Genomic DNA, 24,149 nt, shown 5'->3' on the forward strand with positions numbered 1-24,149 from the left:
GGCAATTGAGTGGAGAGAGGTGTAGATGACATTGGAGTGGGGGGAGGTGTAGTCAGGGAAGGTGTAGTTGAGGGTGTTAGGAGGAAGGGATGTGTAGCTGGGAAAGGTTTATTCAAGAAATTTGGGTTGGAGGGAGATGTAGTCGAGGGCATTGGCGTAGGGGGAGGTGTAGTGGGCAAAGGTGTAGTTAGGTGAGGCATACTAAAAGACATTTGGGTGGCAGGAGATGTAGCTGGGGTAGGTTTATGTGAGGGCTTTGGAGTTGGGGGTGGTGTTTTCAAGCTAGGTGTAGTTGAGGGTGATGTGCTTGAGGGAGGTGTAGTTGAGGGTAGGTTGGGGGCAGGTGTAGTCTGGGGAGGTGTACTCGAGGTTATTGGTGTGGTGGGAGATGTTGTCGAGCTTGGTATAGTTGAGGGTGTTGGAGTGGTGGGAGGTGTAGTCAAGGGGGCTGTAGTTGTGGGTGGGTTGGGGGGAAGTGTAGTCTGGAGATTTGGGGTTGGGGAGGTGTAGTGGGTGAATGTGTAGTTAGGGGAGCTGTACTAGAGGGCATTGGGGTGGCAGGAGATGTAGCTTGGGTAGGTTTAGGCGAGGGCTTTGGGGTTGGGGGTGGTGTTTCAAGCTAGGTGTAGTTGAGGGTGATGTGCTTGAGGGAGGTGTAGTTGAGGGTATGTTGGGGGGTGGTGTAGTCTGGGGTGGCGTACTCGAGGTTATTGGTGTGGTGGGAGATGTTGTCGAGCTTGGTATAGTTGAGGGTGTTGGAGTGGGGGGAGGTGTAGTCAAGGAGGCTGTAGTTGTGGGCGGGTTGGGGGGAAGTGTAGTCTGGAGATTTGGGGTTGGGGGAGGTGTAGTGGGTGAACGTGTAGTTAGGGGAGCTGTACTAGAGGGCATTGGGGTGGCAGGAGATGTAGCTTGGGTAGGTTCAGTCGAAGACTTTGAAGTAGGGGGTGGTGTAGTCAACCTAGGTGTAGTTGAGGGGTGGTGTAGTTGACTGAGGCGTAGATGAGGGGAGGTTGGGGGGAGGTGTAGTCTGGGGAGGTGTTCTCGAGGTTATTGGTGTGGCGGGAGATGTCGTAGAACTTGGTATAGTTGAGGGTGTTGGAGTGGGGGGAGGTGTAGTCAAGGATGCTGTAGTTGTGGGTGGGTTGGGGGGAAGTGTAGTCTGGAGAATTTTAATCAAGGACATTGGGGTAGGGGGAGGTGTAGTGGGTAAAGGTGTAGTTAGGGGAGCTGTACTAGAGTGCACTGGGGTGGCAGCAGATGTAGCTTGGGTAGGTTTAGTCGAGGACTTTGAGGTTGGGGGTGGTGTAGTGAAGCTAGGTGTAGTTGAGGGTGGTGTAGAGGGAGGTGTAGTTGTAGTTGGGGTGGTTGTAATCAAGGATGTAGGTGGGGTGGTTGTGGCTGTAGTTGGGGTTGTGATTGGGGTGGTTGTGGTTGCAGTCAGGGTTGTAGTTGGGGTGGTTGCGGATGTAGTCTGGGTTGCAGGTAAAGTGGTTGTGGTTGTAGTTGGGATAGTTGTTGCAATCAGGGTTCTAGTTGTGGTGGTTGTGGTTGTAGTCAGGATTGTAGTCAGGGAGGTTGTGGTTGTAGTCGTGGTTGTAGGTGAGATGGTTGTGGTTGTAGTTGGGGTGGTTGTGGTTGTGGTTGTAGTTGGGGTGGTTGTGGGTGTAGTCAGAGTTGTAGTCGGAGTAGTTGTGGTGGCTGTGGTTGGAGTCAGAGTTGTAGTTGTGGTGGATGTGGTTGTAGTTGTAGTCGGGACAGTTGTGGTTTTAGTTGGTTTGGTTGTAGTTGTAGTTGGTTTGGTTGTGGTTGTAGTCATAGTTGTAGTTGGGTTGTTTGTGGTTGTAGTTGGAGAGGTTGTGGATATAGTCTGAGTTTTAGGTGAGGTGGTTGTGGTTGTAGTTGGAATGGTGGTTGTTGTGGTTGGGGTGGTTGTGGTTGGGGTGGTTGTGGGTGTAGTTAGAGTTGTAGTCAGAGTAGTTGTGGTTGCTGTGGTTGGAGTCAGAGTTGTAGTTGGGGTGGATGTGGTTGAGATTGTAGTTGGGACAGTTGTGGTTTTAGTTGGGGTGGTTGTGGTTGTAGTTGGTTTGGTTGTAGTTGTAGTTGGTTTGGTTGTGGTTGTAGTCATAGTTGTAGTTGGGGTGGTTGTGGTTGTAGTTGGAGAGGTTGTGGATGTAGTCTGAGTTTTAGGTGAGGTGGTTGTGGTTGTAGTTGGAATGGTGGTTGTTGTGGTTGGGGTGGTTGTGGTTGTAGTTGGGGTGGTTGTGGGTGTAGTTGGAGAGGTTGTGGATGTAATCTGAGTTGTAGGTGAGGTTGTTGTGGTTGTAGTTGTAGTTGGAATGGTGGTTGTTGTAGTTGGGGTGGTTGTAGTTGGAGTGGTTGTGGTTGTAGTCTGGGTTGTAGTTGGAGTAGTTGTGGTTGTAGTCGGTGTTGTGGTTGTAGTCAGTGTTGTAGTTAGGGTGGATGTGGTTGTGGTTGTAGTCGGAATAGTTGGGGTTGTAGTTGGGGTTGTAGATGGTGTGGTTGTGGTTGTGGTTGAAGTCTGGGTTGTAGTCTGGACATTAGAGGTCAGGTCGGGTCCTGAAAAAAATAAGAACATAGCTCGTTACAGGAGCATCATTTAGTTAATTCAGCATATTCAGTGCACATGTGGAAGACGATTTCTTTATGGTTAGCTCAAACTTAAGTGAGTTTTATTTTACAGTCTGATGGGCATGGCAATTTTCCAATTGTTTTCTGTGAATAAACAAACATTTACCTCTTATACTGTAAAACATGTTTTGATAATTGCCTCCCCACTCTTCCCAGTCTGGAGGAAATGCACATTTCAGAATATGCGTACTTACATCCATGGGGAAAAGGAGGAGGGGTTAGGAGGGGCAAGGAATGGGTATATGGGGATTTCACTTTGAAATCTCTGTGCGTAATTTAACGCTCATGCTCAAGTGCTACAAAGCAGTGATAAAGTGCTCAGTACAAATGCACTCGTTTTCCCTGTTGGTTTGCATTTTCCAAGGGAGACTTCAGGGGCAGTTTCTAGGAATGTGTTTTCATTGAAACAAAACAGGAACTTTTAATGAAACTTTCCACTTTGTTTCATTTAGGGCCTTATCCGACTATCTAGAGCTACTGAATATTTAGGTAAACTCAGTGGCCCCTAGATACCTGGATAAGTGACTTATCCAGCTATCTGGCTAGCCAGCTAACTTGGGGGCAAGCAGCAGACAGTTCGGGGTGTCTCTTCTTAGCCAGAAAACGTATCCAGCTAAGTATCGATATTAAGACTTAGCTGGATAAGTTGTATCCATCTAAGTTTAGAAAACTTATCCGGCTAAGTGGTGACTTCTACGCGAATGCAGCATAGCCGTGCCACTGAATATTCATGTAACTTCTTAGCCAGATAAGCTTTTTCCAGCTAAGTTCCTTAACCAGCTGGCCTTTAAATATTGGGCCCTTAGTTTTTAAAATAAAATGAAAGAAAAATTAATTAAATTTTGTTTCCTTTGTTTTGCTTCTGTTAGTGTTCGTGGTAGTTGTAGGTGGATCTTTGGGCCGGTAGCAGATGACCACACCCCCGGGGGAAGATCCCTAGAGGGACCACCGGTCAGGCATAGAGTATGGAGACAGACACAACTAGCTCTTTTATTAAACAGTATATTGAACCACCAGAGGTGGCAGTAGTGAGCTGGAAGTGCCCGGCTGGGCTGTAGTCCCTCAGATACTGGAACAGCGATCCTGGATAACTGAGCTGTAGAGAAACTGAATATAGTGAGTAGGCAGGTTATGCAGAGTTCAGGAACAGAACCTTGATGGTAACACTCACACAATAGGGTCTTAGAAGCAGCCCAGGAGCTGGAATGAAGTAGGCCCTTGAGGAGCGAGTACCTGGTTCCAGGGAATGCTTTGAGAGAGAGATGATAACTCACTGGTGTTGTAGGTAGCGATGACTTCCTGGCAGAAGTGGTATTCAGTAGCAAGTCTGGGAACATGGGCCCTCGAGGATCGAGTACCAGTTCCAGACTGCGATCTGAAAAGCAAAAGAGAAAGCGAGGCCCCCAAGGAGTGGGTACCCCTGGTAAGTCCGAGGAGGCAGAGTAGCAAGGTATGCGGAGAGCGAATCCCATCCGCCGATACCTGGAGGAAAGCCCGTAGTAATCTATCCTTTGCTAACTCGATTAGTTAGCAATTTCAGAGACCTTAAATATCCGGTGATAATGACGTCACCTGAGGGGGACATCCCTGAGGTTCGTGCCACTGCTGGTACTAGAGTCGGGGCCGCGCTGCGCGTGCGCCCTTAGGCTGCTGGGGAACATGGTGGAGTGCAGCATCCAGCCAGTCCAGGGACGCCGGAGGAGAACGGCAAGATGACGCCATGGCAGCCAAACCTCCAACAGGCAAAGAGGGAGTCGCCAAAGAGGTAACGGGCAGCGAATGTCGCAACAGTATCCCCCTTCAAAGGGCGATTTCCTCTTCAGGTACCAGGCTTGGGTTTTGAAGGATGCGCGAGGTGGAACTGACGAAGTATTTCTTTGTCCAGAATATTGGTCTGAGGCTCCCAAGAGTTTTCTTCGGGGCCGAAACCTTCCCACTTTAGAAGGTATTCAAAGTATTGCCTCTTTTACAAACATCCAGGACCTCTTCGACTTTGAATTCTAAGTCGTCTTCTGCATTGATGACAGGTGGATCTTGAGGTTTGGAAGAAAATTCGCTGAGTATGAGTGGTTTCAGAAGTGAAACGTGGAAAGCGTTATGAATGTTGAGCCCAGGCGGTAGCTTCAGACGGTAGGTGACATTGCCAATATGTTGAAGGACTGGGAATGGTCCCATGTAGTGAGGAACAAACCGAGATGAAGGTAGTTTAAGTCTGAGGTGCTTGGTTGACAACCAGACCTTGTCTCCTGGCTTGAAGACTGGGGCTCGCGAATGGTGCACATCATAGTATTTCTTAGCACGGTCACTCGCTTTGATCAGCATGTCCTTAGTCTGAACCCACAGATTATGGATATCATCAGCAGTGGATTGAGCTGCTGGGGATGTCACTGAGAGTTTCAGTGAAAGTGGCGGTGTTGGGGAACGTCCATAAACCACTTCAAATGGTAAAAATCCAGTAGAAGTTGCTGGATGAGAGTTGATGGCGAATTCAGCCCATGGAAGCAATTTGGCCCAGTTCTGTCGTGACGTGACATAGACTCGAATGAACTGCTTCATAGTACAATTCATCCGTTCTGTTTGGCCATTCGACTGCGGATGGTAGGCTGAAGTATAGTCTAGAGTGATGTTGAACAACTTGCACAAGGCCTTCCAGAATCGTGCCATGAATTGGGACCCACGGTCAGATATGATGTGAGAAGGTAGTCCGTGGACGCGGAATATGTGCTTTATGAAGAGCTTTGCGAGCTCCAAGGCTGAAGGTATGCCAGGGAGCGCCACGAAGTGTACCATCTTGCTAAATCGATCCACTGTCACCCAGATGGTATTCATTCCTCCAGAAGTAGGTAAATCGACTACAAAGTCAGTAGTGATGTGCGACCAGGGCCGATCTGGAACTGGCAGTGGTTGCATCTGACCCCATGGTTGTCCAGAAGCAGGTTTGTTCTTAGCACAATTGGTGCAGGATGCCACGTAGGAATAGGTATCCTTTTTGATAGTAGGCCACCAATATAGCTCCTGTATCTTGAGCAGGGTACGGCGTTGGCCAGGATGGCCAGCCAGCTTGGAATCGTGCGCCCAAAAAGCACTTTCTTCCTAAGTCTTTTTGGAATGATGGTTTTACCAGCGGGCACAGACTGGGTAGATGCCAAGAGGATTTTCTTCAGGTCAGTTATGTGCTGTGGCTCATCAGGCACATCCTCCGAGTGAAAAGAGCGTGACAGAGCGTCTGCTCTGTTGTTTCTATCTCCAGGGCGAAACTTGAGCACAAAGTCGAACCTATTAAAAAATAGGGACCATCTGGCCTGTCTGTAATTCAGGCGTTGTGCGTGATGGAGATACACTAGATTTTTATGATCCAGGAATACGGTTATTTGATGTTGAGCACCTTCGAGCCACGGCCGCCATTCCTCGAATGCAAGCTTTATTGCCAAGAGCTCTTTATCGCCAATCCCATAGTTTTTCTCGGCAGGAGAAAATCTTCGTGAGAAGAACGAACAGGGACGTAAGGCTTTCGAGTCTCCTGCTTGGCTTAACACAACCCCTACACCCACATCTGAAGCATCAACCGATGATAAAGGGCTTGATGGGGGTCTGTGGAGCACGGTTCTGTGGAGCACGGTTCTGTGGAGAAGGCAGTCTTCAATTTCTCGAACGCGGAACCATTTTGAAGCGTTGGCACCCTTGCGGGTCATCGCAGTTAAGGGTATGGTTAAAGAAGAGTAGTTCTTTATGAAGCTTCAATAATAGTTGGTGAACCCCAGGAATCTCCTTAACGCCTTCAGGCTGGTAGGTTGGGACCAATTCTTGATACTTTCAAGTTTGTGAGGGCCCATTTGGAAGCCTTCTTTTGACACGATGTAGCCTAGAAAAGGCACTGAGTCTTTGTGAAATTCACACTTAGAGAGTTTGGCGTACAGCTGGTGTTCACAAAGACGGTGGAGTACTTGCTTGACATCCGCAATGTGGGTCTCCAAATCCTGGGAGAAAATTAATATATCGTCCAGGTAGACCACAATGTTCTTATACAGCAGAGCCCGCAAGATGTCGTTCATCATATTTTGGAAAATGGCGGGTGCGTTGCACAACCCAAACGGCATTACTAGATACTTGAAGTTGTCGTCTCGCGTACTGAATGCCGTTTTCCATTCATCGCCGCTCCAAATGCGAATGAGGTTGTAGGCCCCCTTCAGGTCATGCTTTGAAAATATCTTGGCCCCTTGCAGGCGGTCAAACAGTTCCGAGATTAACGGCAAAGGTAGCGGTCCTTGATCGTGATTTCGTTTAGATCTCGGTAATCGATACATGGACATAGGGTTCCATCCTTCTTCCCCACAAAGAAAAAGCCTGCGCCGGCCGGCGACTTTGATGGTCGGATAAAGCCCTTCTGGAAATTTTCTTCAATGTATTCCAACATAGCTTTATTCTCAAGAGCTGAGAGAGGGTACACCCTACCCTTCAGTGGTTCAGTGTTGAACTTCAGTTTTATGGCACAGTCATAGGGCCTATGTGGAGGAAGAATATCAGCTGCTTCTTTGGAGAATACATCCCCGAAGGATGCATATTGGGGCAGCAGCCCTGGCATCACTGGAGTTGTAGGCATGCACATGATAGGTGAGATCTCCTGAAGACACTTCCCATGACATTCTGGGCCCCAGCGGGAGAGATCCAAGGATGCCCAGTCAAATTGGGGTTGGTGCACTTGTTACCAGGGTAACCCCAGGACGATAGGGTGCATGGCCTTTTCCAGTACCAAGAAGGAGAGCGATTCCGTATGGAGAGCTCCGGTGCGGAGAGTAACTGGTACGGTTTGGCAAGTCACGTCGCCCGGTAAGGGCTCTCCATAAATGGAAGATAACAGTAGTGGATCTCTCAACTTGATGAGGGGAATCCTCAAGTATTCCACTAGACGTCTGAGAATGAAATTGCCTCCTGCCCCTGAATCCACCAGGGCAAGAGTCTGAACCGTGACAGGTCCATAAGTCAAAGAGACTGGAAGAGAAAGCGGAGGAGACGGCGCGGTATGGCCTAAGAACAGTCCTCCTGCAGGACTTAGGCCTGTCCGTTTTCTGGACAACTGGAGCATGTAGAGACATTATGGCTGGGCTGAACATAGTACATGCAAAGGCTGCACTTTTCCTGAAATCTTCTTTCTTTGGAAGTTAAACATCCATGACCAAGTTGCATCGGTTCTTCTTTATCAGTAGCAAGAATTACTGGAACCATCCGAAGTATGGATATAGAACTAGCCTGTTTTAACCCAGGTAACACCTTAGGCCAGAGTTCCTTCACCTTGTCCCGGAGCCGGTGATCAATCCGAGTGGCCAAGGCTACTAATTCATCCAGTGAGTCAGGTGTTTCACAAGCAGCCAGCTCGTCCTTTAAATGGGTTTCCAGGCCTCTGCAAAAGAGTGTCTTGAGACATTTGAGGTCCCAGTGGAGTTCTGCCGCAAGAGTTTGAACTCGATGGCAAATTCAGCCACTGATCTGTTGCCTTGCTTCAATTCCACCAAAGCAGAAACAGCTCAGCAGTACGAGCAGGGTCATTGAAAACTGATTTAAACAAGTCCATAAATCCTTCTATGTCCTGCAAAATGGGGTCCTTGTGCTCCCACAAGGTAGATGCTCACCACAAGGCCCTACCATCCAGGTATGAAAGGATGTAGGTGGTCTTGGAAAGAGCTGTAGGAAATAAAGATGGCTGTAAGACAAAATGCATGTAGCACTGGTTTAAGAAGCCCCGGGCCTTCTGGATTTCACCGGAAAAGCGGATAGGAGCCGCCAGTGGTAGAGCAGTTTTTAAAGTTACCTCCTGTAACTGACCTTCATGGTTGGAAGCTGTGCCTTGAACCTTCTGTGTGTGTAGCTGATGAAACGCTGAAGTTAAGTTTCTCCAAGGCGTCTTGCTGCTCCACAATGCGCTGGGCCAGGCCCGGTATGGCCTGCAAGGCATTAAGTTGTGCTGGATCCATGGAGTTAGCAATCTGTTAGTGTTCGTGGTACTTGTGGGTGGATCCTTGGGCCAGTGGCAGATGACCACGCCCCCGGGGGAAGATCCCAAGAGGGACCACCGGTCAGGCTCAGAGTATGGAGACAGACACACACTAGTTCTTTTATTAAACAGTATATGGAACCACCAGAGGTAGCAGTAGTGAGCTGGAAGTGCCCGGCTGGGCTGTAGTCCCTCAGATACTGGAACAGCAATCCTGGATAACTGAGCTGTAGAGAAACTGAATATAGTGAGTAGGCAGGGTATGCAGAGTTCAGGAGCAGAACCTTGATGGTAACACTCACACAATAGGGTCTTAGAAGCAGCCCAGGAGCAGGAATGTATAGGCCCTCGAGGAGCGAGTACCTGGTTCCAGAGAACGCTCTGAGAGAGAGATGATAACTCACTGGTGTTGTAGGCAGCGATGACTTCCTGGCAGAAGTGGTATTCAGTAGCAGGTCTGGGAATGTGGGCCCTCGAGGAGTGAGTACCCGTTCCAGACTGCGATCTGAAAAGCAAAAGAGAAAGCGAGGCCCCCGAGGAGCGGGTACCCCTGGCAAGTCCGAGGAGGCAGAGTAGCAAGGTATGTGGAGAGCGAATCCCATCCGCCAATACCTGGAGGAAAGCCCCTGGTAACCTATCCTTTGCTAACTCGATTAGTTAGCAATTTCAGAGACCTTAAATATCCGGTGAGGATGACGTCACCTCAGGGGGACATCCCTGAGGTTCGCGCCTCTGCTGGTTCTTGAGTCGGGGCCATGCTGCGCGCGCGCCCTTAGGCTGCTGGGAAACATGGCGGAGTGCAGCGTCCAGCCAGTCCAGGGACGCCGGAGGAGAACGGCAAGATGATGCCGCGGCAGCCAAACCTCCAACAGGCAAAGAGGGAGTCACCAAAGCGGTAAGGTGGGCGTAGTGGAGACGTCGGGTAGCGACGGTCGCATCCACTTCCAAGAAGCTACGAGTCCCAGCCCCCTCCAACCTGCTGGAAAAATACAAAACTTTGCTGGCACTGTAAAAATTGGAAGTCCCCCCTCTCCTCCAGATCCTTCTTACTCCACCATGGGTTTGTAGAAATCCAAATGAGGCAGAAGGAATACCCAGAAGCTCCTTCCCCACCGGGTACAGTCACTGGCCAGTGTTGAGTCTTGTACCATTTTGTTGAATGGAGTTACAGAGCCAGGCCAGTGCCATTTCATATGGCAAACGTTAACAATGGTGGCGGCCTCAGTCTGCTGGTGACATTTACAAGTGCAGCATCGACAGGGCAGAAGCGACCAAGGATTGCTTCTGCCCTGTGAAGAAAGTTTTGCCCAAAGAGTAAGGGGGTCAGAACGGGGAGGGAGTCAGGGGGTGGCGGGTGAGTAGGGTTGCCACATGGCTCCATGTCAATGGTAACTGGTTAATCCTATTGCATGCTGGGACTTGCAGTTCTGATTTTCTTAGGGAACTCAACGGGACAATCAGAACTACAAGTCCCAGCATGCATTAGGGTAAAACCAGGACTGTATTAGCCTGTTCCTGATGACACAGAGCCAGGTGGCAACTCTAGGAGTGAAGAGATGTGGCGGGGAGGATCGGGGAAGTTCTAGGGCGATGGGGGAATTTTTGTGGCTATTCTTTTAAAAAAAAAAAAGTTCCTGTTTTGTTTCAAACAATTGCACATCCCCGGTTCGTACTGCTTTATTTATTATTTATTCAATGATATATTCCGCTACCTCCAAGCAATTGTTTGGAACGGTCACAAGCAAATAGTCATAATCCAAAATTACACATAAACAATGCTGAGAGCCTGAGGCCTTATTTTTGGATTGACCCAGAAGTTTCCTGCGGCTCCTTTGGCCTTCCAGTTTAATCAGAACTGGTGTCTACTGGCAGCGCCACGTGCAGACGCTAGGAGCAGGGCCCCCCCCCTGCCCCCGGAACGAATCAGATGATGGTGGCATCCTGCTCTCCATGGCCAGGAGACGTCTTCCCCATCCCCCAGGAGGGTTGCACTGCAGCGACCCCTTCCCCTGCGTGATCCTACGACATAGGATCCATAAAACTGGTCCTGTTTACTGGGTGCACAATGGCGTGTGCCTTCATGGAGGGGGCAGAAGGAGGGAGAAGAGCGGGGGAAAGGAGAATGGAGGCTGAAGGGAAAGGAAGTGAAAGAGGGAAGAAAGGAGAGGGAGAGGGAGAGGTGGAGGCAAGAGGAAAGTGAAAGAGTGGGGAGAGAAGAGACTGAGTGGATAGAACAAGGCAGGCGTGAAGGGCAAGGGGAGAGGAGGTGACAGCAGAGGCTGAAGGAGGATGGGAAGAGAGGTGGGTGCTGAATGAGAGAGAGGGGAGGGCTAGAAGCAGGGGAAGAGAGAGGAGGCTGAGAGGAAGGAAATTCCCTCCTCTCTCTTCCCATCCCCTTCCCCCTACTCCCTAATCTCTCCTCCTCTCCCTTTCAGCACCCCACTTCCATCATCCTCTTCTTTCTTCAGCCTCTCCTCTCCCTCATCCCCACTCACTATTGCTCCCCAGCATCTCTCCTCCATCTCTCTCTCCCAGCCTCTCCTCCTTTTCTCTGTTCCCACCCCTAACTCTCCTTTTACTCTCTCTCCCTCTGGACTCCACCTCTTCCGCTTGCTCTCTTCCAACTAACCCCCACCTCCTTGACCCCAACTCTCTCAGTCCTCCTCATCCTCCCTCCACCCCATCCTAGTGGTCTGACTCCCCCCCCCCCCCCCCCCCTCCCGTGAAAATCTTCTAAGGACAATACAGGTCTGGTGATGGAAGTGGCAGCCCAGAAGGCCGGTCCTGCAGCCCGGGGCAGCTGCAGCTCGAGCAGGAACAGGAAGTACCCACAGCAGCAGAAGCAAGGAAGGGGGGGTCATGGCTGTGAAGAGGAACCATGTGCTTTACTGCTGCTTCTCTGAGCCTTCTCACTGCATCTGTCTCAATCAAGCGGCAGGGAAAGGGGAGAATCAGGGAGAGCGGGGAGGAGTCGTCGCGGCCTGATCAGCACTGGACAGACATGGTGCTTGTCGGTCAAAGGTTGGTGGGGCCATGGCCCCTATGGCCCACCCCATTCTGATGCCTATGGTTGTGTGATGAGTGAGACTCCCTCCCTCCAGGGGTTGCATTACATTCGCTCCCCCCCTCCCCTGCACACCATCTGATACTCCCTTCACCTGATGTGCATCTCGGCTTTCCCCTCCATGAGTTTATTTGCAAACACCATACATGAGACTATAAGAAATGAGTTTTTATATGGTTTGTAAGGACAATAGAACACACTTTCAGGATTCTGCCTCTTTTTAACCTTTCTCCATTCCTCATGTAGGATATTTGTTAGATCACAGCCACACATCTACACATGGTGAACAAAGCTGCATTTTCTCTTCTAGACCTTACGTTGCCTGCTTATCAGCCTCACTTCAAACTGTTCTTAAGTAACAGAAAGCTACTCTGTTAGATAGAAGTAAAATTACATTAAACTGGCCAACACATCTTACCTGTGCAGTAGACTTCAGAGGAAGCCGAGCCTGAATACTTGTAGACAAAGTAACCATTTGGACAAGCTTTGATGAGGACTGACCCAGTCTTAACGCAGCCGCTCACTTTGTTCCTGAAAAAGGACTGGGTCACTATTCCGTCTGCCAGGGCGGGATGGGTGCCATCCAGGCTGAAAGGTTGTGCGGATCCACATTTGAAGGGGCCAACGCAGCCCTCCTTCATCGTATTACCCGAGGTCCCATTCCACCGGTACCAGCCCACAAGACTCTGATCAGTTTGGAATACGCCACTGGAGTTAATAGTGGCCAGTCTGCTTGCACCGTTCACTGTGGTGTAGTAGTCACAGGGGTCACCGCACTGCTGTGTGCCACTGATTAGCAGACAATCCTGACCCTTGCCGCAAGGCTTGCCTGGCTCGCACTGCTCGTTGGAAGGCGAGCAGGTGTACGAGCCGTTTTTGTTCTTACAGTTGGAGGAAGGGGCGCAATGGTTTAAGGAGCTGTCTAGACACTCGTTCACGTCCACGCAGCAGACGGGCGTCCTCCCCTGATCCAGGACGAAGCCCTTGGGGCAGCATCCTTTCTTTGGCGGCTGGCTAGCACATAAGGCCAGTTTTGTGCAGCTGATCCCATTGCCCAAGAAGCCCGTTTTGCAGGTGCAGCTGGTGACGCCCGGCCCGGGCTTCGGTGAGGTGCAGCTGGCATTCTGGTGACACAGGCTGCAGTTTTCCACGTCTGGGGGGAGGGAACAGAAATCAAACAGGTTACGGGGCAGCCCTGTTGCTCTTTTTCATTGGGGCACACAGAAACCCCATAGCCTTCAGCCATCTCTGAAACCTTCCTCCAAATCAGAGACCAACAAATGTCTTGGGTTTTTTTGTTGGGGGGTGGGGGGGGGGGGTGATAATTTTGCTTCCCTCCAAATCAGGGCATTGGTCAAACTTTTGTGTATGGCCCCCCCCCCTTATGTTTTTCCCATATTGATCCTGCCCCCCAGGTAAGGACAGAGAAATATTATACTATTACCCAATTTATTTAAAGCAATGCTTTGCATGCATGAATGATTACTTACAAAAGATTATTAATACATAAACTGTTGCATTTTGTGATGTTTTCTGCTGTCAAAACTGAGCACTTCTAGGGACCAATTCCCTCCATCTTTTTGTCCCCAGTCTCCTCCTACCCCTACCAAGCAATGGGTGCAAAGCAGGATTAGGATATTTCCCTTCACCCTACAAAATATATATCCAAATGTATTTATGTAAACATTTTTGTGTACCACCTATACAAACAAAATGATGCTGTCACCTCAATAACAGCGAAACAGCAACCCCTCACTGCCAGACACTTCTGACATAACAAAACCCTGCAAAAGAGACACTTAGAAGCCATACAGAAAACCTACAATAGACTAAGTCCCAGGATCCAAACAGCAACCCTGTCTAGGAAAATATTACACTTGATTCTAACACTGTTATTGGAAAAGGAGAACAACTACAGACTCCGATGCAAAAACTGCATGCAGTTACTACACGCAGAAGAGCCTTATCTAATATAAAATAAGGGACCACAAACTAGAAACAGAAACATGCAGACTCTGAGAAGCCAGACTAATGCAGCGCAAGACTAGAGAAAGAAAAAGAGAGCTTCCTGTCCTCCTCTACTGATCAAAATACAAAAACAGAAGATCTGCACATTCCCAAAGTTAACCTGACCTCAGTCACATGGGCAGAACACAGACAGACTCTCACCAAGAGCAGAATAAAGAGACCATAAAATATAAGCAGAAACGTGCAGACAAAAACTGAACTGGAAATTGCAAGCAAACATCAAATACAATCAAGAAATATAAAACATCAATCATACCAATAAAAAGAATGTCAAATCAGCTGTCGAGAGCAACATCCAATAATTAAAAACACATTAAAAAATGTTTAAAAAATTACCAACCACCAATAACATATTTCAAAACAGCAGACACATCACATTCAACAATTAAAACTAATAAGAATTAAAAAAATATCCCCCGTGGTCCACACTTGGCAACTTTAGCTTTCCAGTCATCCTGCAATTGCTGTACATTGGAGGAGGCCACACAAACTTTAACCTCTCTTACACACACACACACACAAGTAGGCACTTTCTTTCTCACACACAAATACATACACATGCATGCACTCACTCTGTCTCTCACACACACACATACACACAGACTCATGCAGGCAAGCAGGCACTCTCATACAGACATATGCAGGAAGGCACTCTCTCACACACATACACAGAGGTAGGCACTCTCTCTCATACACGCACATGCAGGCATGCACACAGGCACTCTCACACATTCACACACTACACATACAGGCAGACACTCTGTCACACACATACAAGCAGGCACTCTCATACAGACATATGCAGGAAGGCACTCTCTCACACACATACACAGAGGTAGGCACTCTCTCTCATACACGCACATGCAGGCATGCACACAGGCACTCTCACACATTCACACACTACACATACAGGCAGACACTCTGTCACACACATACAAGCAGGCACTCTCATACAGACATATGCAGGAAGGCACTCTCTCACACACATACACAGAGGTAGGCACTCTCTCTCATACACGCACATGCAGGCATGCACACAGGCACTCTCACACATTCACACACTACACATACAGGCAGACACTCTGTCACACACATACAAGCAGGCACTTTCTCACACAAAGACACACACACACAAGCAGGCATTCTCCCCCATACACAAACAGGGGCGGATTGGCCTATCAGAGGATCGGGCATCCCCCGGTGGGCCGATTGCTCCAGTCACGTGGTCTGCTGTGCGCGGCCGTGACAGAGCCGCACTCGGCAGACCACGATGATGCGTCCTGGGCCGGCCTGGGCGGCGAATACCCGGGCCGGTCTGACATCGTGAATCCGCTGCTGTACACACACATGCAGGCATCTCACACACACACTTATGCATGCAAGCACTTTCACACATACACACACACACACACACACAGAGGCAGGCATTCTCTCTCTCAAACATACACATATACAAGCAGGCACTCTAACACACACACACACACACAGAGGCAGGCATTCTCTCTCTCAAACATACACATATACAAGAAGGCACTCTAACACACACACACACACACACAGAGGCAGGCATTCTCTCTCTCAAACATACACATATACAAGAAGGCACTCTAACACACACACATACACACACACAGAGGCAGGCATTCTCTCTCTCAAACATACACATATACAAGAAGGCACTCTAACACACACACACACACACAGAGGCAGGCATTCTCTCTCTCAAACATACACATATACAAGAAGGCACTCTAACACACACACACACACACAGAGGCAGGCATTCTCTCTCTCAAACATACACATATACAAGAAGGCACTCTAACACACACACACACACACAGAGGCAGGCATTCTCTCTCTCAAACATACACATATACAAGCAGGCACTCTAACACACACACACATGCATGCATTCAGGCATTCTCACATACATGCACACATGCAGGCAGGCACCCTCTTTCACACATACAGGCACTCTTTCTCTCACACAAACACACAAGCACTCTCTCAATTTCACACACAGGCAGTGTTACTCACTCATACTCCCTCTTCTGCTGTCAGCACATCATCTCATAGCATTGCAGGTTTTCCTGCTGGTGGCCCTGCTCCAAGCATCTGCTGGCCTTCACTCTCACTAGTAATAACTATTAACTGATTTCTTATTACCTGCCGCCTCAAAACCTTTGGGGGCAAGTCATGACAATAAGAATAACAACTCACAGAGAAGTAAAACAATATAAAACAGATACGACTGGCACCCTGCACGCAATAAATCTTTCTGAAAATAAAGAAAGCTGAAGAGCCCCCGCCCCTCCCCACCTAGGTTTTCACTGGCTGCATCGCTGGCCTGTTCACTGTCCCCAGGTCCCCTGTTTAGATTTATTGCTGTAAGGAGCCTTGGATGAGGGCACTAAATATAAACAGAAGCAAATAACATATATTTGTAAATCAAAATGGCTCCATTAGAAAGTAGGAACCGCTGAGCAGCTCAGGGAAGTGCTGGAGCCCAGAGTCACACAGAGCAGGAATGGAAGGATTTGGGTCTTGGGGCAGCTGCACGGGATGAAGGGCAGGCATGGATGTTGGTGCCTGGGTGTTTGAGGGCATTAATGGGGCACCTGCATGCTCCAAATATCTTTTTCATTCAAGACTATGATGAGCATTGCCTTTCTTTGCCTACTCACTCCCAAATGTCTGCTTTTACAAGAGTTGCTTCTTCAGGCTGTCCCTCACCACCACCATTCACCTCCTCAGAGGTACTGGGCCCTATTTGTATTGCTCAACTCAAAGGTCTTTCCTGGCAATAGCAGTGAATTTTGTCTGAAATTCTCAATTTGGCTACCATAGAGTTGGTAGCACTCACGAGCTTAACCATAGCCAAAAAGTACTGAAAGAGACCCAAAAAGGTGGAGACACCCCCACCCGAAATTCATTTCCAAGAGAAGAAAGAACCAGAAGAGATTAGAGCAGCGCAGGGCACCGGAGGGCAAGGATGCAGACTTTCCAGCAGCTGCACCAGCGTCAGCGGGAAACAGAGAGAGAACAGGTCCATCCAGCAAGAGCCTGCCAGCCGGATCAGGCCTTGTGCCACCAGAAGCAAGAAAGCAACCCTTCTAAGCCGGCAGAGAGAGAGGCAGCCCAGGCTGCTAGCACAGCCCCTGTCCCCCTGCAGCTTTCTCTCCAGGTGGAAAAATACCTACTTGTCTTTGCTGAAAAAAAGAAGAAAGAAAAAACTAATTAGTATTTTTCATATACTATAAATACAGGGTAAAAAGCTAAAGCAAGATTATCCTACAGAGACCTGGGGACGAAACTTTCAAAAGATTGTACCTGGGTAAAGTGGGTCCGTGCATAGCTCACCGGCTTTCTAGTACACGCGGGGAAATGTGGAGTATACAAGTATACATTATTAAAAATGTACGCATACTCTCTGTTTCCCATGAGCTCTAGAAAGTAGGTGAGGTACGCGCATAACTGCTGAAACGGATGTGATGAATTCAAATCCCTAGTAACTGGTACCCGTAGGTCAGGAAGGGGAATTGGATTCAGATGACGGTCGATGCTGGGCCCTCGACTTATGGTCTGGGGTACTGATACACGGACATTAGGGAAAAGGCGCAGGACTGCTTCCATGGCCAAGTCCAAAAGCAGAGCCCGTTCAAGCAGCACTGACTGAATTATCAGGAAGGCTGCTCACCCCATAAAAATGTTCCTAGCAGTAATTTTGTTATGGGTTTGACAGTCGCTTGGTTTGGATTGTAAATGTTACTGCCCTTAACACAACACATGGGGGTAACCAGCACGGAGCGGCAGTTACTACCATAAGAAACTTGCGGGCAGACTGGATGGACCATTTGGTATTTTTCTGCCATCATTGCTATGTTACTGTGTTACATACATTTAAAGAAACTCCCCCTCATCATGAGCTCTACACATGAACAGGGGCTGTGAGTGATATTTCTTATGAGATCAGAGATGCTTTCTCATCCCAGTTAGAACTATAGGATAACAGGAAAGTGAGTGCATTTGTGTACTCCAACCATGCCAAGCCATCATCCCTCATGCTCAGAGCAGCTATTACCCCACTATAGAGCGCTCATGCACGTCGCCTTTAGAGCTGCGCTATCATTTCTTTTTATTGATAAAAGAATGGGGGAACTGTTCCTCCCTGCTTCTCCCCTCCCCCCACCTTGTGCAGGCCGCAGTCCTGTGCCTGAGGACAACTGCAGATCCTCTACCTAAGCCCCAGTCTCTCGCAATCCCTGCGGGCAAGGTCACCGTCCACCTGATGCATTTTCCCCCTTCTGATTTCCCAGCAATGGAGACTTGATAGACACAGAGGGGGCAATATTCAGCCACTGAGTGGCTTTGCTAGTTACCCGGGTACATTATTTGGCTAACTAGCATGGTATATTCAGTGGCACAGTCACGTCGTTGAATATACCCAGCTATCTTAAAGTTAGCCGTATTTGTTTACGTGGCTAAGCTAGGACAGGTCAGTGGCATGACTAGAGTTAACTGCATTAATGAACTGGCTAACTCCACTCCTCCCTGAAGCACCTCTCACCCACCCTGAAATGTCTCTGACTTCTCTGGTTAAATTCGAGCTGGATAACTTGCTATCCAGCTAGAATTTAGCTGCATAAGTCTCTTAATATGCCAGTTTTGCCATTTAGACGGATAACTTTTCAGTTATCCGTCTAAATGGCTTTTGAATGTCAGACTTTCTTAAGAACATATGTTTTGCCATCCTGGGTCCATCCAGCCCAGCATTCTGTCAACAGTGGCAAATCCAGGTGCCAGGTACTGGCAGGATCTATCAGTGGCATAGTGAGAGGAGGACAGAGGTGGCCAAGGCCCCCAGGCACTGGGCTGCAGGGGGCACCCGGGGGCCTTTTTTTTGCAGCACTGGGAACTTTCCTGAAAACTCTGGGCCCTGCTGCAGAAGCAGGCCCGGATGAAATCGCAAGTGGCCAGGTCCAGAGCTACCAGCTGTGTACAAGGCAGCACACCTGGGGGAGGGGGGCTGCAACAGCAGAAGGAGAGGAGGCCACCGATTTTGCCGCTGGACCGCATCTCACTGGCGGACAAGAAGAAGAGGAGGTCTGTGGCCGAGAAGAGGAGCCCCTCGAGGAGGATACTCGTTCTCCTCCTCCTCCTCTGTGCCGGCATGCAGTATCCAAAACGTGTGTAGCTAGCATGTGCCTTATGCTGATTTCGCGATGCACAAGATCAGCATAGAGTTAGTGCGAGCTGCACACGTTTTGGATACTGCATGCTGGCGCACAAGGAAGAGCAGCACAACTGGCTCCCCATCTGATCCCGATGGTATGTGTGTGAATATGAATGAATAAGAGCCGAACTGGGGAGTGAGTGTGAATGGGAGCCTGACTCGGGTGTGTGGTGTGTGTGAATGGGAGCCTGACTGCGGTGTGTGAGTGTATGTGTGTGTGTATGTGTGTGTATATGGGAACCTAGCTGGTATGTCTGTGTGTGTAGAAACTTGACTGGAATGTGTGTGGGTGTGTAAGTATAGAAACTTGACTGGGATGTGTGTGTGTATATGTGTATAGGAACCTGACTGGGGAGTTTGTGTGCATGTGTATCCATGGAACTTGACTGGGGTGTGTGTGTGTGTGTGTGTATGGGAACTTAACTGGTATGTTTGTGTGTGTAGGAACCTGACCGGAGTGTGTGTGAATGTGTGTACAGGAAACTGACTGGGGTGTGTGTGTGTTTATATGTGTAAATGGGAGCCTGGCTGGGGTGTGTGTGTGTGAATGGGCTCCTGTTTGGGGTGCATGAGAGTGTGTGTGTGTGTGATAAAGAGAGCTTGTTTATATGTGAGTGCGAGCATGTGTGTGTATGAGAACATGTATGTATGAGAGAGAGGGTGAACATATGTGAGAGCTTATGCTTATGAGAGAGAGGGCGCATTAATGTGAGACACTGTGTATATGAGAAAGTGGGAGCTTGTGTGTATGTGTGAGATGATGTGTGTATGAGTGAGAGAGGGAGCATGTGCATGTGGGTGTCTCTATGAGAGAGATGGAGCTTGCATGTGTATGAGAGCCTATGCATATGAGGGTCTGGGGCTTTTGTGTGAGCATGCATACATAAGAGAGGGCAACTGAAAAAAAGGAATGTTTGTTGAAACTCTCGGGAAACTTCATATAGTGCCACTAGGGGCTACGAGCTTATATATACAGCTCTAGGAGACGCTAGGGCTTTTTAATCATTGGAATCCCAGAGTTGGTGATTCTTTAGAAAGCTATCATATGCATAGGAGAAAAAAGTCCACTTAGGACCTTTTGTATTTCATATTACCAGTCCTGTAGTATTAAAATCAGATCATGCCAGTATATTTTGCATAGAGTATCTAATGCAGTCTACATACAGTCCGACATTGCAATGTTTCGGAAGATCCTTCTTCAGGGAAACAGGATTTGCTAGATGCCGGTAGATGCAACTGGTGAATAACTTGATTTTATGCAGGACGGTCAATGCGTCGGTGTAACAGAGACTTTAAATATGATGCGCAGTGAAGACCTACTGCATCCAACGGGTCTGCATTTGTCTTAAATGTATTATCTAGTAACTTCATTGCATGTGCCCTTTTCTTTGTACTTTTTGAAAGCGTAAACAACTGATTCATGTTTACCAATTTCAATCCACTCATTTTATGGGCCTCTATCATATCTCCCTCCCTCAGCCGTCTCTTCTCCAAGCTGAACAGCCCTAACTTCTTTAGCCTTTCCTCATAGGGGAATTGTTCCATCCCCTTTATCATTTTGGTCGCCCTTCTCTGCACCTTTACTAATTCTGCTATATTTATCTTGAGATATGGTGACCAGAACTGAACCCATAGTCAAGAAGAGGTCATACCATGGAGCGATACAGAGGCATTATAGTATTCTCTGTTTTATTCTCCATTCCTTTCCTGATAATCCCTAGCATTTAATTGTCTTTCTTGGCCATACACTGGGCAGAGGATTTCAATGAATATATTGTATCATAGTAATAATGACAGAAAAGGACCAGTCTGCCCAGCAAGCTTCGTATGGTAGTATCTGCCATGCAGGTTGCCCCCATCTTTCTCTTAAGGGTAGCAACTGCTGCTTTGTGCAGTTATCCCCAAGCCTTATGATAACCCATAAAAAATTTACTGTTAGCAACTATTTTAATGGGTGATTAGCCTTCTTGAAAATTCAACCAGTGCTAACATGTTTTGCTTAAGGACTTGTCCTTAGATGCAGTCCTGTACTTTTTCACTAATGTCTGCATATCAGAACCCCAGTCCATAAAAGTGAGGGCCTGTGTTGGTGGTTATCTCAATCCAATTCCTCTTCCTCCACCACCCCCAAGTGCTGACAAAGCAAAGAGTGATGTTGTAGTTGTGTCTAAAGCATCAAGGCTTATTGATTAAGGGTAGTAATCTCCATGCCTTCTGTTAGGGATAGTAATTGTTGCTCCGTGCAAGTTACCCCCATGCTTATTAGTAGGGATGTGAATCGTGCTTCTGATGATTGAAAATATTGTACGATATTTTCAAAATCGTCAGAAATTGGGGGCTCCCCGAAACCGATAGGAAATCCCCACTAAATTGTTCGTGGGGGTTCTCTTATCGTTTTGGGGGAAGGCGGGACAAATGGCACACAAAAATAACCTCTAAACCCACCCTGACCCTTTAAAACTAATCCCTTTGCTTCCCCCACCCTCCCGACCCCCCCAAAAATGTTTTACAGGTAACTGGTGGGCCAGTGGGGGTCCCGGGAGCGATCTCCCGCTCTCGGGCCGTCAGCTGCCACTAATAAAAATGGCGCCGATGGCCTTTGCCCTTACCATGTGACAGGGTGTCTGTGCCATTGGCCGGTCCCTGTCACATGGTAGGAGCACTGTATGGCCCGCACCATTTTTAAAGATGGCACCGGCCATCCAGTGCTCCCTTTAGACACGCTCCCGGGACCCCCACTGGACCACCAGGTAGCTGTAAAAAGGTTTTGGGGGGTCGGGAGGGTGGGGGAAGCGAAGGGATTAGTTTTAAAGGGTCGGGGTGGGTTTTTTGTTTATCGGCTCGGGCGCAGCCGATAAAAAAAAACCCGATCGGGCCGGACAAAAAAAAAATCACGATGTGAATCGGAACCGGAATCGGAACCGATTCCGGTTCCGATTCACATCTCTACTTATTAGTTCCCCAGACCATGAAAGTCAGGGCCCTTTTTGATGTTATCTGAATCCAACTCCCCTTTTCCCCATGCCATTGACGTGGAGAGCAATGTTGCAGTTGCATCAAAAATATCACGGCTTATCGGTTAGGGGTAATAACCACCGCACCAGCAAGTTACCCCCATGCACTTTTTTCTTCATTTTCAATCTTTAGCCTTTAGGGATCCACAATATTTATCCCATGCCACTTTTCTTGGGTGGTGACAGCCAATGTGGAACCTCACATCGTGCAACTATAATTTTGGTTCCTCTTTTCTACATGCATCACTTTGCTCTTGTCCACGTTAAATGTCATCTGCCATTGGAAGGCCCAGTCTCCCAGTCTCACAAGATCCTCTTGCAATTTCTCACAGTCTTCTTGTGATTTAGTCATTTTGAATAATATTTTATCTTCAGCAAATTTGACCATCTCACTCATTACTGGGGCACTCAGCTAGTCACCTTTCTCCAGTGAGAAAAAATTGACCATTTAGCCCTATTCTCTGTTTTCCATCTTCTCTTTCTTGCCTGCTAATTCCCCCTCCCCAGCTCTCCTTCCCCAAGCAAAGAGATTTCTGTGAAGTAACACTTACGTTTCAGACATTGATCTGAAAAATTAAAAATAATAGAATGTCATTAGTCAAGAGGCACAAGGGTATTGTTCCAAGTTATAAAATGTCTCTCTGTTGTGACTGACAGGGCTGGGCTCTGATCCTTAGACCACTGGGCATGCATTAACAACTCACAGCCAAGAGGGTTTCAACTAGGTCACTGGGCTTCCAGCCTTACAGTGCATTCACCTGTTGAAATTCACCAAGGTCCAATACCCAGCGAGATCTGAGCAGCTTAACAAGGAATCAGTGCACCAGATCCTGCAGGATGAACCTTTCGCCCAGCACAGCAGCTAAACCTACTCTTATTTATTTATTTCCAAACATTTGATATTCTGCTTTTCTCCAGACCGGACTGAGAGCAGACTGCAATAAATTACAATGGCTTAACAAGTCAGTATAAGAGCAGGTGCTCCAACTGGACTAACAGAACCACATTAATTTAATTTAACTTAACACAAAGTATAAGGTTGAATTTTGACAGACAGCAGCAGAACTAATATAATTTAACATTCAGTATAAGATTAAACCCGAACCAGACTCATTGCAGTATCTCCTAATTCACCTCAAGTGCAGCATCTGAGGGTGGTGGGACTTGGTCAGTTAACACGGTCTCTGCTTACGTAGCCTCGCCTTTCCTTTCTTTCTGAATGTGAGGAGCATAAAACGGGTGGGCGGCAGAACCTTGCTCCAGAGTCTGGGGGCAAAGCAGCCGAAGGTTCTTCTTTCCCGTGCAGGTTAGTTTTGAGGACGCCAGAGGAGGGGAGACTGTGAGGACCGGAGCTCTCTTGTCGGGATGCAGGGAGTGATAAGGGGAGAGAGATACTCTGGATCTTCCTCATTTCAGAAGACGTACAAAATGTGCATGGCCCTAGAGGCATTCTCCGAGGCGGGGGAGGTCTTAGCTTTAGGGCCACTGCAAGAGGATTTGGTGCCCTAGCCAAACCTTTAAGCCATGCACCCACCTCCTCCCCTAACTTACCTATTGGTGGGAGCTCCAGCAGAGCAGGTCCCCCTGCATTGGCAGTGCTGGCTCTGGCACCCCTGCAGGCCTTGGGATTCTGCTGCCCCCCCCCCCCCCAAAAAAAAACTTTTGGCCACTCTAGATGACCCTTAGTATCCTGATGGAAGCACCGGCCTTGCTTAGCTGTCTGGGGATGATTTTTAGCCCTAGCCGGCTAAGTTCAGCAGCTAACTATAAACACTGGAACTGCAGGGCTAAGCCGAGCTGGTAAAGTCAGGGTCGGATTAGATTTAGGTGAATTTTCAGCTGCAGGTGAAAGCGCAGGTTACCTTAGCCTGCTAACGCATCGCTGGCTAAATTGGGCGATCAGCACAGTCTGTAATCTGCCCCTAAGTGCCTCAAAGAGGGCGTCCCTGGCATAAAAACTAACTCTGCTAAAATGCAGAAACAACAAGAAAATTCAATGTCATTTCAGATTAGAAAGGACGCAAAAAAATGTTCTTGCTGTTTTCAATGTAATTTTAAACAACTGCAAATCCCTGCATGAACAAAACTCACCTTGAGCTACCAATGCAAATGTATGAGGTAAATCAAAACAAGTAAACCTGAAGTGGCAATGAAATAGAAAGAGAAAGA

At 48.2% G+C, this 24,149-nt stretch overlaps 1 protein-coding gene across 1 annotated transcript in view; it reads right to left on the reverse strand.

The window, feature by feature from the left end:
* Window positions 1-832: 832 nt before the first annotated feature.
* LOC115100570 (mucin-2-like) overlaps window positions 833-24,149 on the reverse strand; it is a 102,375-nt gene continuing 79,058 nt past the window's right edge. Inside the window, exons 13-16 of the mRNA XM_029619088.1 lie at window positions 22,532-22,546; window positions 16,934-16,942; window positions 12,121-12,855; window positions 833-2,577 (exon numbers count right to left, since the gene is read on the reverse strand). Of these exons, the coding sequence (XP_029474948.1) occupies window positions 959-2,577; window positions 12,121-12,855; window positions 16,934-16,942; window positions 22,532-22,546 (2,378 nt within the window). The 3' untranslated portion in view covers window positions 833-958. The remainder of the gene's footprint in view (window positions 2,578-12,120; window positions 12,856-16,933; window positions 16,943-22,531; window positions 22,547-24,149) is intronic.

Source organism: Rhinatrema bivittatum, chromosome 11, assembly GCF_901001135.1.
Source record: "Rhinatrema bivittatum chromosome 11, aRhiBiv1.1, whole genome shotgun sequence".
Taxonomy (NCBI): Eukaryota; Metazoa; Chordata; class Amphibia; order Gymnophiona; family Rhinatrematidae; genus Rhinatrema; species Rhinatrema bivittatum.